Below are 12,672 nucleotides of genomic sequence, written 5' to 3' on the forward strand. Positions count from 1 at the left end.
AATGGAAATTATCCGTGACAGAGTTTAGAACCGGTTTTACAGGAGGCAAAAATGTTTCCCACAATAACCAGAATGCCACGAGGCCGCGTGTTTGCGATGCACTTTGTCCCAGTAATTTATGGAAAGAAAACAACCTTCTGAGAATGAATAAACACGGAGTTGGTCTCATAAACAGGATCGAGCCCATTCAGCCTACCGACAGAGCTCCATCTGAGTCTGGTTAGTCATACCTAGCTCTCCGGTTCCACCGTGTTGTCACACCGGAGTCCCGGGGCCTCCATCACGCACTAAACCAACCGTTCACCGTAAACACAGACTCATTTGTTTCTCCTTCTGACCAATTATTTTCTGTGATTAAAAAACATGTAATAAAGCCCGCTGCGGTGTGTTTGTGCTGAACGGATCTATTTCATGTCGGATGGTAATGTAATAATCTCGAGCTGTCATTACGGACCCGTTTCCCCGCGCGCGAAATTCCATCTGATCCCCGCGTTATGAGAACCAGACAGGCGCGCGTTCTCACCGGGCACCGCAAACCCTCTCCCACACCGTGCGGAGGGAGACGCTAGACCGCTTTACGGAAAGCCTCCAAATTAATATAGGAAATGTTAGCTTCAACCGAGAAGGAGAGAGTTTCATGGAGATATTTTAAATAGACGCTCCAGATGTTCCGAGTTAGTCTCGACTTAAATATTTGTCCCAGTAGTTTTCCCGTCCTTCAAATAACATTCTATTATAACTCTCAACGTAATATTCTTACGCGGGTTAAAAAGATAAAAAGGCATACAAGCGCACGCACCGCACAAACTCAAAAATAACCCGTCAAAGGTTCTGGTTCCTCAAAAACAGAACCAGATACTATTTTGATTGGCAAAATAGTATCAGATAACATGAAGCTTTTTAAACACATTTAATGTTTTATTGTATACCACACATGTTGGCTATTTCTGATCGAATAGCGGTTATTAGTTTGGCGTCAAACGTAATGTACAAAGACTTTATGGTTTTACTTTCTATAATAAACCGAGGAAGAAATAGTATTTTTTTTAATTGAATATCTCTAGGCTATATTCTCACATATTAATACAGGAGTTATTATCCAGTGCGCAGAAAGTCACAGATCGTTTTATTATGTGACCTAAATGTTAGGTTTCCTTCTAAATCAAAAGAAAGATAATAAAAAATGGTCTTGTTGATATGAAAAAGACAAATAGGCCTGCTTATAACATTTCAATTACATCTCCGTTAAGCTTAAATTAAATCTGTTTAAATCTTTGTTAGCCTGTAGAACCTGAGTTATTTCACAGATAGCCTGAACAGTATTTCTACGTTGAATGATTTCACTACTTTTAATGTAAATAAACACAAAATACCAATTAACTGGAATATTATTCGCTGCTTTTTACCGTTTAAGAATTGTTCTAATGAAAAATCTTATTAATGCAATCCACATAAAGTCAGAATTAGGGTTTTGAGTTCTTAATATTTGGTTAACAGTGCTTTTTTATGTTTTTTTAAAGTAAGCCAAAAGCTCTTAATAAGCCTAGAAAAAGTAGATTCCAGTGTATGTGTCTGTGTGTGTGTGCATGTGTGTGCGCGTGCGTGCGTGTGGGTATTTGCTCCACAGAAGATCATTTGAGGCGTTTTTTCCTTTTTGAATGTTTTCTCTATCTCCTGCAGTTACGTTGCGCAACAGAGAGAAGCTGAGAGACAGAGGGAGAGAGAGACAAACACGAGACAAAGAACATAAAGAAAGAGGAGAGAGAAAAGATAGAGGGAGAAAATAGAAAAGAGGAGAGGGAGAGGAACAGAGAAGCATGAAAAGGGAGAAATGGAAGGAGATCAGAAACAGCGGAGCAGTTAAGGGATATTTAGATGCATGCTGCGCACGCCACGGAATCATGGGAACTCACCGGGTCAATTAACTCCTTCAAGGAGCCGCGAGGACAGACAGAGAGACCCCGGGAGCGCAAAGGTCCTAGATGAAGCGGTAGTACACATGAGCTTGTGACGAGAGTACAGCCTCAAGACACGTAGAGGGGATTTATCTCTCGCACCAGGAGGATGCAGGGTCTAAGCTCGCGAGCCCACGCCTTTTCAGTGGAATCGTTGGTCGGTAAAACAGTGAAGAGGATGAAGGTGGATAGCGGAAAGGACGCAAGCACAACAGCAGACTTAGAGAAGGATACCAGTCCCGTTCTGCACGAGAAAATGGAACACGGTCGGTCAACTTCTGCCGGGGCGCTTATATTTTTTGCATACATTGTTCTGCGACCGACTGAATGACAATAATTACTAAAAATGTTACTGAAAATGTTAAGAACTTTTTATTTGAGTAAAATACCATCCATACAAACTGTTGGCCTGCAATAGGTTTCAAAAATGTCATAGTTTTTTCTTCTAAGAAGTACAATCCAATTTGAAAAATAGTGAACAACTTTCGGTCAACTTGTTGTTGATACATATGAAAAGTAGGATGTCAAATATACACCTCTTCATTAAATTAAACAACAGACAGCTTACACATAAATAGAAGCACAGACAGTTTACACATAAATAGAAGCACAGACAGCTTACACAAAAATAGAATCACAGACAGCTTACACATAAAAAGAAACACAGACAGCTTACACATAAATAGAAGCACGGACAGCTTACACAAAAATAGATGCACAGACAGTTTACACAGAAATAGATGCACAGACAGTTTACACAGAAATAGAAGCACAGACAGCTTACACATAAATAGAAGCACAGACAGCTTACACAAAAATAGAATCACAGACAGCATACACATAAATAGAAGCACAGACAGCTTACACACAAATAGAAGCACAGACAGCTTACACATAAATAGAAGCACAGACAGCTTAAACATAAATGGAAGCACAGACAGCTTACACATGAATAGAACCATACATGATGATTGTTGAAGAGCTTTATAATGAAGCTATAATGGATAGGAAGTGTGGTGTATGGTCAATATACCAGGGCTAACAACCTTTCTTAGGCACGACCCATGGCGGAGTGCCTGGTATACTGGCAATATACCACAAAGCCCTGAGATGCCTTTTTGCTGTTATTAAACCTGTAACCAAATAATTTAAGCGGTAAATACTGATGTCATGTCATACTGTGGTAAACGGTCTCTTACTCCACAGATATAAAGCACCGGGGTTGTAATGTATGTATATATGTATGTATATGTGTGTACACATATATAACCCGGTATATCACGTGCTGAACCTCCTTTATTATAACTTTACTCATATTCCCCAGACGACCAGAGGAGGAAAGCTGGTAACACTCCGAGAAGTCCGGGAGAAACTGACTTTGAACCGGGGATAGAGGAAATAAGGCCCGGAAAGAGTGATACTAAGTCGCGGAGAACGGAGAGAAGGCCGGGAGAGACTGAGCCGGGGAAAGAGGAGAGGAGGTCTAGAGAAAGTGATTCTAACACGCGTAGAGAGGACAGTGATATCCGGGTAGAGCTCCAGGGGTCGGATTTGTGGACCAGGTTTCATGAGATCGGAACCGAGATGATCATTACCAAAGCAGGCCGGTAAGTCACATTTACACTGTACTGTAACAAATGTACACTCCACTGTAACATACAGTTATAAGCTACTGTCTAACTGACACTAGGTAAACCTACGACCTTTAACACTGGCACACAGTAGCCGATATTAAGCGTCACAACAAACCGATGTACTGTACATGGATAATATAGGTTTGACAGTGAAGTGGGAGGCTTAACCTCTACATTCCTTTTTGCACTCGCTGTTTTAACCGGTCTATTTACATCGATTGATCTGTTTCTTTACATGGGCTATATTTAACTTGAGCAAATGTTATTTTCGTTGTTTTGTTTTTGATTAGATCCAGCCAAATTAAATATAAAATAAAATGCAGCTTTTGTTAAATTAAATTAACGTTTTTTTATGCAGACTATTGATCGTCTCCCTCAAAGACTGGGTATTCAGACGGGTTTGAACAACGTAGATTATTCAAGCAACATATGCCAATATTAGCTTTAATAATAATGTTTTGTATGAAATGACAAAATGGTTATTTGTATTTTTATTTCATAATTTCTATTTTCACATTTTTCGAGGTTTTTTATGTTTGTATTTATTCATCGTATTTGCATAACGTTACAGCCCAATTGTATTATATCCTTTTAATTTGTCTTTGCATATTTTATTACATTTGTATAATCATCTTTACATAATATAACGTGTAATTTCATAGGCTAAACTTTCCAAGTCTTATGTTATAAATTATAGTATATCTTTTTGCGGTTAAGTCATTCTTTAATCATTCGATAGTCTTTTTTATGAGACGTGAAATACATCTAGTCAGAATGCCTTGGAGGCCTCAGAGTTTGAACTGAACCTTCCCTGAAGCGGCGTTACGTTACTGACACACGGAACACAAACACTGATATGTTTGTCCTATTAGTTCTCCTGATATTTAATCACAATATACATGAATATGTAACGCTATTATTGGATGAGGATTTTTAACTGTTAAGTAAAAAAAAATTGTGCGTTCTTGTGTAAATGTGTGCTCTACAGGAGGATGTTCCCCTCCGTGCGTGTGAAGGTGCGTAATCTGGACCCTTGCCAGCAGTATTACCTGGCCATGGACGTCATGCCTGTGGATTCCAAACGATACAGGTTGATTACCTACAGCATTGGTTTTTAATAGCAAAATAATCACTTTCAGGATAACAGATAATACTACATGAGTTTGTTACAATTGAACCAACGGAATAAGATACCATGTCTTATCTATGGCATTTTAATATCATATTTGGCTGGGCCTATAGCCTGCTTCACCACGTATTTATACAAAAATAAAATGTAAAAGAACTTTGAAAATGCCGTCCATATAAATTGTATTATTCGTAATGTATATGGCTAATTATAATTTTTTCATATTACCAATGAAAAATTTATAAATAGCTTTAAACTGCTATTGTCTTCTTCGTGTTCTATGTATCAACTGTTTTATGCACACCAATTTAGAACGGTATATTTTATACCCATAACTAATTCATCACAATCCGAATCAAGAATTATTCGCAAAATAGGCCTACATTTAAACATACTCTGGTGTTTTACCTGGTGAAATTTTACCTGGTGAAATTAGTTTGCTAGTGATTTCTGTATCTGCAGAAACGGAAGAACTCTGGGTTGATGGACATTTCACAATATATTATTTTGCATTCAGGTACGTATATCACAGCTCCCAGTGGATGGTGGCGGGAAACACAGATCACTCCTGCATCGCGCCCCGCCTGTATGTTCACCCGGACTCGCCCTGCGCGGGAGAGACGTGGATGCGACAGGTGATAAGCTTCGACCGTGTCAAGCTGACCAACAATGAGATGGACGACAAAGGACATGTATGTCACTGAACTTATTAATAACTAACAATAATATTATCTACTAGAAATATGTTTGCCCAATATCTTGTTTTATTGTACATCTACCGCCTATCTAAAGAAGGCAGCAGTACGTTTTTGCTATTCGGCATCCAGTTCATAACAACAGTGTATTATTGTAGGCTTTTTTAAGGGTTAGTACTAAACATTTTACTTACAGATGCTTTGAACAGGTTTATCTGACACCTGACTCAAGGTCCCTTGAACTTAAGTCCAGTCAACCAAGCTAGCCTTGAACTACAGACTGGTGACTCATTTAAAGGGAAAAACAACATTAAGTGTCTCTGTAAGGTATTGGGCCATTATGAGCCATCAGAACAACTTCAATGCACCTTGGTATAGATTCTACAAGACCTTGGAACTCGACTGGATGGATGGAACACCGTTCTCCGAAAATATATTCCTAATTTGGTGTTTGGATGATGGTGGTGGAGAGCTCTGTAACACTTAGGTAACTGGGTTGAGGCCATAGCATATCAGGTGACTATGAAGGCCAAAGCTTATCATTCACATCATTTTCTTACTCATCAAACCATTCAGTGTCCCACCGTGCCTGTGGATGGGGACATTATCCTTCAGGAAGGGATCCAATAATTAACCCTCATTCAAAGTCACTTGGATCCTTTCCTCTTGCCATCTTGATCCAAATTTGATGTCAGCTGGACCTGCTCAGCATTTTCATACATGCCCCAGAGCATGATAGTATGTTAATTATTTAACTGTACCATGCAGGTCACCGGTATGGAAGCATCTGCATTCGTTCTGTTCCTCCACTCATTTATCCAGGTTTTCCCTTTTATTTGTCACCAACCTGTATCTAAGACATTTTAGTTAGAAATATAGGCTGACGACATGATGAGATGTCTTTTAATTCATTTACTTTATGATGTTTTGTTAAAAAAAAAAGTGTAATAGTTTCAGCCTTGGTATCTTCGTCAAATTACCTACAGATGCGATATCTAAAAGTGTATCACACAGTAGGTAATGGATTCTGCAGCAGCATATTTCGGCATATTTTACAGAGCATTTCTTCATACAGACGCTACAAGGCTCCATTCTGTTCAACCCTTCATTGTCTCGAGATTGTTCTTGGAAGGCCCATAATATGTTACATGTTGTGTAATACTCCCCATGTGGCATCCCTTCCAGCTTGCCTCAGGCTGGGAACTGGTACCTCCCAATATCATTTATTTTGGTAGTATATTACTGTAATACGATATAATCACAAAAACTACCCGGAGACAAGGGTGCCAATAAGATATGTATTGGGATTTTCAAGAGTCTGTATTTATTGTGATTCCATACAGTGATTATGTTGGAGTTTGATGTTCATTGCTTAACATGCATAGGGACAAGAGCACGAAATAAAATGTATGACAAAAATATTTTGGATTATTCAGTCATTTAAAAATGCTGAAAACAAGTTCGTTCCCTATTTAAAAAACAAAAAATAAGGCAGAGAACAAGTTTTGAATAAAACATTTGAGTTTGATTGCAGATGTTGATAAAATGATACAGTGGAATATAGGAAAATATACACTTATATACTTATGTATATGTTATGTATTTATTAAAATCTTAAGATAAAGGATGGTATTCAGGCAACATGAGATATGAATGTGCAACTTTAATTCCGTTAAGGTAAATTAAGTTAACCTTTTGCTTTAGCACAAAACACATCACCATCATTTTCAATTCATGTGTGTTTTTCTTTTTCATGATTGCATCAGATTACATCAACATAATGGTTAGAGTTACAGCATGCTTTTATTTGAACTCATACTTTAACCTTTCAGAGCTCCAACATACGTTCTAGGAACACATTAGTATCCATGTTGTCTCAGTTTGGCAATACATTTGTATGAGTGTTGTCCTGGTTTGGCAATACATTAGTATGTGCGTTGTTCCGGTTTGGCAGTACATTAGTATATGTGTTGTCCCGGTTTGGCAATACATTTGTATGAGTGTTGTCCCAGGTTTGGCAATACATTAGTGTGCGTGTTGTTCCGATTTGGCAATACATTAGTATGCATATGTTGTCCCGGTGTGGCAGCACAAAGGTATATTTGTTTTCCTGGTCTGGCAACACATTAGTATGTGTGTTGTCCCAGTTTGGCAATACATAAGTATGAGGGTTGTCCCGGTTTGGCAATTCATTAGTATGAGTGTTGTCCCAGTTTGGCAGTACATTAGTGTAAGTGTTGTCCCGGTTTGGCAATACAATAGTATGAGTGTTATTCCGGTTTGGCAGCACATTAATATGTGCTTTGTCCTGGTTTGGCAGCATGTTAGTTTGAGTGTTGTCCCGGTTTGGTAGCACGTTAGTTTGAGCGTTGTCCCGGTTTGGCAGCACAAACGTATGTGTGTTGTCCTGGTCTGGCAACACATTAGTATGTGTGTTGTTCCAGTTTGCCAACACATTAGTATGCGTGTTGTCCCGGTTTGGCAGTACATTAGTATGCGTGTTGTTCCGTTTTGGCAATACATTAGTGTGCGTGTTGTCCTGGTTTGGCAGCACAAACGTATGTGTGTTGTCCTGGTCTGGCAACACATTAGTATGTGTGTTGTTCCAGTTTGCCAACACATTAGTATGTGTGTTGTCCCGGTTTGGCAGCATGTTAGTTTGAATGTTGTCCCAGTTTGGCAATACATTAGTATGCATGTTGTACCGGTTTGGCAATACATTAGTATGCATGTTGTACCGGTTTGGCAATACATTAGTATGAGTGTTGTTTCCGGTTTGGCAATAAATTAGTATGCATGTTGTTCCGATTTGGCAATACATTACTATGCATGTTGTCCCGGTGTGGCAGCAAAAAGGAATGTGTGTTTTCTTGGTCTGGCAATACATTAGTATGAGTGTTGTCCCGGTTTTGCAGCACAAAGGTATGTGTGTTGTCCTGGTCTGGCAACCCATTAGTATGTGTGTTGTCCCAGTTTGGCAGTACATTAGTATGCGTGTTGTCCCGGTTTGGCAGCACAAAGGTATGTGTGTTGTCCTGGTCTGGCAACCCATTAGTATGTGTGTTGTCCCAGTTTGGCAATACATTAGTATGCGTGTTGTTCCAGTTTGGCAATACATTAGTATGCGTGTTGTTCCAGTTTGGCAGCACATTAGTATGAGAGTTGTTGTTGTTTGCCTGGAATTTTAACCTGTATAAAACCAACATAAATGGTCAAAATGTACATTATCGCTTATTTGTTATCTAAACCACTCCATGTTCCTCTCTCTCTCTCTCGCTATCATTGTGTCTCTCTGTCTCTCTCACTATCACTCTCTATCTATCTCTCATTCTCTTTGTTTCTGCTGGTTCAGATCATTCTACAGTCAATGCATAAGTACAAGCCTCGTGTCCATGTGATCCAACACAACCCACAGCTCAACCTATCACAGATTCCCTCACTGCCTTCTGAGGGCGTAACCTCCTATTCTTTCCCAGAGACAGAGTTCACCACCGTGACAGCCTACCAGAACCAACAGGTAACCAATCAGACCTCTAATCCGCTAATTATGGACTTTCTTAGACCAGGGACACCAGGTGGGTACGATTAATGTTGACGTAGAACAGAAAACCAGCAGGCTCCAGACCTTGTAGGGTCACAGTTTAATACCTCTGGTCTTTAACAACAGTCTGTCAGAAAAGTCTATCACAACATTCTATCACAGCAGTGCCAGAACAGTCTATCACAACAGTTTATCACAGCAGTGCCATATAAGTCTATCATAATCAAGTCCAGGTATAGTCCAGTCCATAAGTATGTGGACAGTGACACAAGTTGTGTTGTTTCGGCTCTGTACTGCAGCACTTTGGATTTGAAATCCACTGCATATGTCTGTCTGCGAGCCATAGACGTCACCAGATGCTGGGTATCTTCCCTGGTAATGCTACGCCAGGCCTGTACTCTAACCAACTTAAGTTCTTGTTGGTTTTGGGGCATTTTTGCCTGTCTTTTTTTCAGCAAGGGAAATGCATTCTCAGTTGGATTGAGTTTGGGTGACTGACTTGAACAGTCAAGAAAAACCCCTCGGTGGCTATTTTTGGGCTCATTGTACTGCAACAGAAAGAGTTCCAATGGGTTTAGAGGCATTTGGTTGTAACTGAGGAGACAAGATGTTCATCCTACTTCCAACATCAGTAGTTACATAATCAATATAGACACTTGAGCCAGTTCTATTGGCAGCCATATATGCCCAAAACAATTCACAGATTTTTTCTTAACCTTGATACAAGTTTATGTCTCATCTGTCTACAACACATTTTCCCAGAATTCTGCAGGCCCTTTTTGGACAAACTCATGGGAGTTTAATAATTTTGCAATTAACTGTATTTGTGTATGTGGATGTATTTGTTTGCTGGATCATGTTGATTTTTATTAATTTGAATATGACCTTTTTGTGCTGCTACCATTCACTCTCAGTTATTCCAAGCAGGGAGCTGGTCCCATGATGAATAGTGACAGGAGAATCATCTTGTCTTAAATTATTTTACACATATCACTAACACATACTAGCCCATACAGAATATATTCCCAACCTGGTTTTATTCTGGCCCTCATCAGATCACCAAGCTGAAGATTGACAGGAACCCGTTTGCTAAGGGCTTCAGAGACCCAGGCAGGAACAGGTAATATACAACTAAACCATTGTCTTCTAGAACATGCAGGAAGTTGTCATCGCTAGAGTTGATCAACACATACCCGTGCTATCTATCTGGTGGATGCCATTTCAGACAGTCCGGTACTAAAGATAATCTGATATAATTTCAGACAATCCTGTACTAAAGGGAGTAGGAGGTTATTTCAGACAGTCCTGTCCTGACTAAAGATATTAGGATTTCATTGCAGACAGTCCTGTACTAAAGGGGATATGATATCATTTCAGACAGTCCTGTACTAAGGGGAATAGGATATCGTTTCAGACATTCCTGTACTAAAGGGAATATAATGTAATTTCAGACAGTCCTGTACTAAAGAGAATAGGATACCATTTCAGACAGTCCTGTACTAAAGAGAATATAATGTAATTTCAGACAGTCCTGTACTAAAGAGAATAGGATATCATTTCAGACAGTCCTGTACTAAAGGGTGTATAATATAATTTCAGACAGTCCTGTACTAAAGAGAATAGGATACCATTTCAGACAGTCCTGTACAAAAGGGAATATAATGTAATTTCAGACAGTCCTATACTAAAGAGAATATGATACAATTTCAGACAGTCATGTACTAAAGAGAATAGGATATCATTTCAGACAGTCCTGTACTAAAGAGAAGAGGATACAATTTCAGACAGTCCTGTACTAAAGATAATAGGATACAATTTCAGACAGTCCGGTACTAAAGAGAATAGGTTACCATTTCAGACAGTCCTGTACTAAAGAGAATAGGATACCATTTCAGACAGTCCTGTACTAAAGAGAATAGGATACCATTTCAGACAGTCCTGTACTAAAGAGAATAGGATACCATTTCAGACAGTCCTGTACTAAAGAGAATAGGATACCATTTCAGACAGTCTAACCAAACACAACTGTATATTAACATGTTTTTTTATGTAGGGGGGTGTTGGATGGCCTTCTGGAGTCCTACCCCTGGAGAAGCCCTTTCAATCTGGAGTTAAAACCTTTTACTCTCCAACTGCAAGGTGATTGGCTCGATAAACAGACAGACAAACAGTCAGACAGACAGACAGACATACAAACAAACAGACAGACAGACATACCGAAGACAAACAGACAGACAGACAGACTGATAAACAGGCAGACTGAGAGACAGACAGAAAGACAAACAGACAGACATACGGTCAGAAAAACAGACAGACAGACAGACAACAGACAGCTCCAAAACATATAATTTATAATATTCATAATACTTTGTAAATCTACATGTAAAACTAACTTCTGCAAAAAGGTCAATTTAATCCTGTTTCCTTGATTGATCAGCAGGGACATCTGGGTCTCCAGCTGTCTGCACTTCTCCTCTGAAGAATGTTATCCCTATCTCCTGTCTTCCGTCCTCTCACCCGTTCAGCCTCTCCTCCTTCCCCTGCCCTGATGCCGGTTTGCACTCTTTCAGCTTCCCACTTTGCTGCAAGACCTCCCCCTCCTCCCCCCTGCCAGCCAGAATGTACCCTTCCCCTCCGGGCCTATACCCCCTGCCTCCACTCCTCTCGGCTCTTCAGGGGAAGAAGGCTTCAGGCTGCAGAGCTCCATGTCTTCATGGGGGCATTCCCAGACAACCTACTAACCTGCAGTCCCCTACCCTCCACCACCGTCACCCCACTCCCCTGGAAACAGCTCCTCCCTACTGCCTCTATGGTCTACCCATCAACCCTCACCTGGCAGCCAAACTGACCCAAGGCTCCACAGACTGTCTGTTACACCAAAATCCCTGGCACACTACTATCAACCACTGCCTCTGACATCTGCCCTTTGACTTCTAACTCATGATCTCTAACACGAACCACCCAAACCACAGACTCACATAACAACCATTCCCTCACCTCAACTATACCCTAATCCTGAGAAACTCCACCTCAACCCTGAAAACCCACACCTTAACCGTGAGCATCCTCACCTCAACCCTGAGAAACCTCACATCAACATGAGAACTCTCACCTCAACCATGAGAACCCTCACCTCAACCCTGAGAACCCTCACCTCAACCCTGAGAGTCCCCACCTCAAACCTGAGAACCCTCACCTCAACCCTGAGAACCCTCACCTCAACCCTGAGAGTCCCCACCTCAAACCTGAGAACCCTCACCTCAACCCTGAGAACCCTCACCTCAACCATGAGAGTCCCCACCTCAACCCTGATAACCCTCACCTCAAACCTGAGAACCCTCACCTCATCCCAGAGAACCCTCACCTTAATCCTGAGAACCACCACCTCAACCCGGAGAACCCTCACCTCATCCAGGATTGCAACATCAGAACAATCCGATATATTCTGGACAGACCATCAAGTGCCTTATAAAATATGTTTATATTTAGTAACTATCTTTAAACTTTTTTCTGACTGATTTCCTGTGTAACATGTTCTTTTCTCTACCAGAGTTGTCTGTTCCCACAGATCAATGTTCAGTGCATTTGGAAAGTATTCAGACCCCTTCCCCTTTTCCACATTTTGTCATGTTACAGCTTTATTCTAAAATGTATTACAAATATTTTTTTATCAACAACACACAACACCCCATGAAGGCAAAAGTATTTACAAACAAAA

At 40.3% G+C, this 12,672-nt stretch overlaps 1 protein-coding gene across 2 annotated transcripts; it reads left to right on the forward strand.

The window, feature by feature from the left end:
* Window positions 1-1,792: 1,792 nt before the first annotated feature.
* On the forward strand, window positions 1,793-11,885 carry tbx22 (T-box transcription factor 22). 2 transcript variants are annotated; one of them, XM_020045746.2, is made up of 8 exons: window positions 1,793-2,221; window positions 3,280-3,562; window positions 4,578-4,679; window positions 5,236-5,410; window positions 8,766-8,930; window positions 10,010-10,074; window positions 11,008-11,093; window positions 11,392-11,885. In XM_020045746.2, exons 1-8 carry the CDS (start codon window positions 2,065-2,067, stop codon window positions 11,868-11,870), a joined length of 1,512 nt encoding a protein of 503 aa, XP_019901305.1. In that variant the 5' UTR covers window positions 1,793-2,064; the 3' UTR covers window positions 11,871-11,885. The 2 variants fall into 2 exon arrangements, with proteins under 2 accessions (XP_019901305.1, XP_010864386.2); XM_010866084.4 differs by having other exon boundaries at window positions 11,395-11,885.
* Window positions 11,886-12,672: the final 787 nt, after the last annotated feature.

The sequence above is a fragment of the Esox lucius genome, chromosome 4 (assembly GCF_011004845.1).
Source record: "Esox lucius isolate fEsoLuc1 chromosome 4, fEsoLuc1.pri, whole genome shotgun sequence".
NCBI lineage: Eukaryota > Metazoa > Chordata > Actinopteri > Esociformes > Esocidae > Esox > Esox lucius.

Bases quoted from the DNA above. Each gene is read 5' to 3' on its own strand.
- tbx22 (XM_020045746.2), top strand. From the start codon at position 2,065: ATGCAGGGTCTAAGCTCGCGAGCCCACGCCTTTTCAGTGGAATCGTTG. The intron at 8,931-10,009 runs GTAACCAATCAG...GGCCCTCATCAG, and splicing joins CAGCCTACCAGAACCAACAG to ATCACCAAGCTGAAGATTGA. The intron at 11,094-11,391 runs GTGATTGGCTCG...TTGATTGATCAG, and splicing joins TTTTACTCTCCAACTGCAAG to CAGGGACATCTGGGTCTCCA.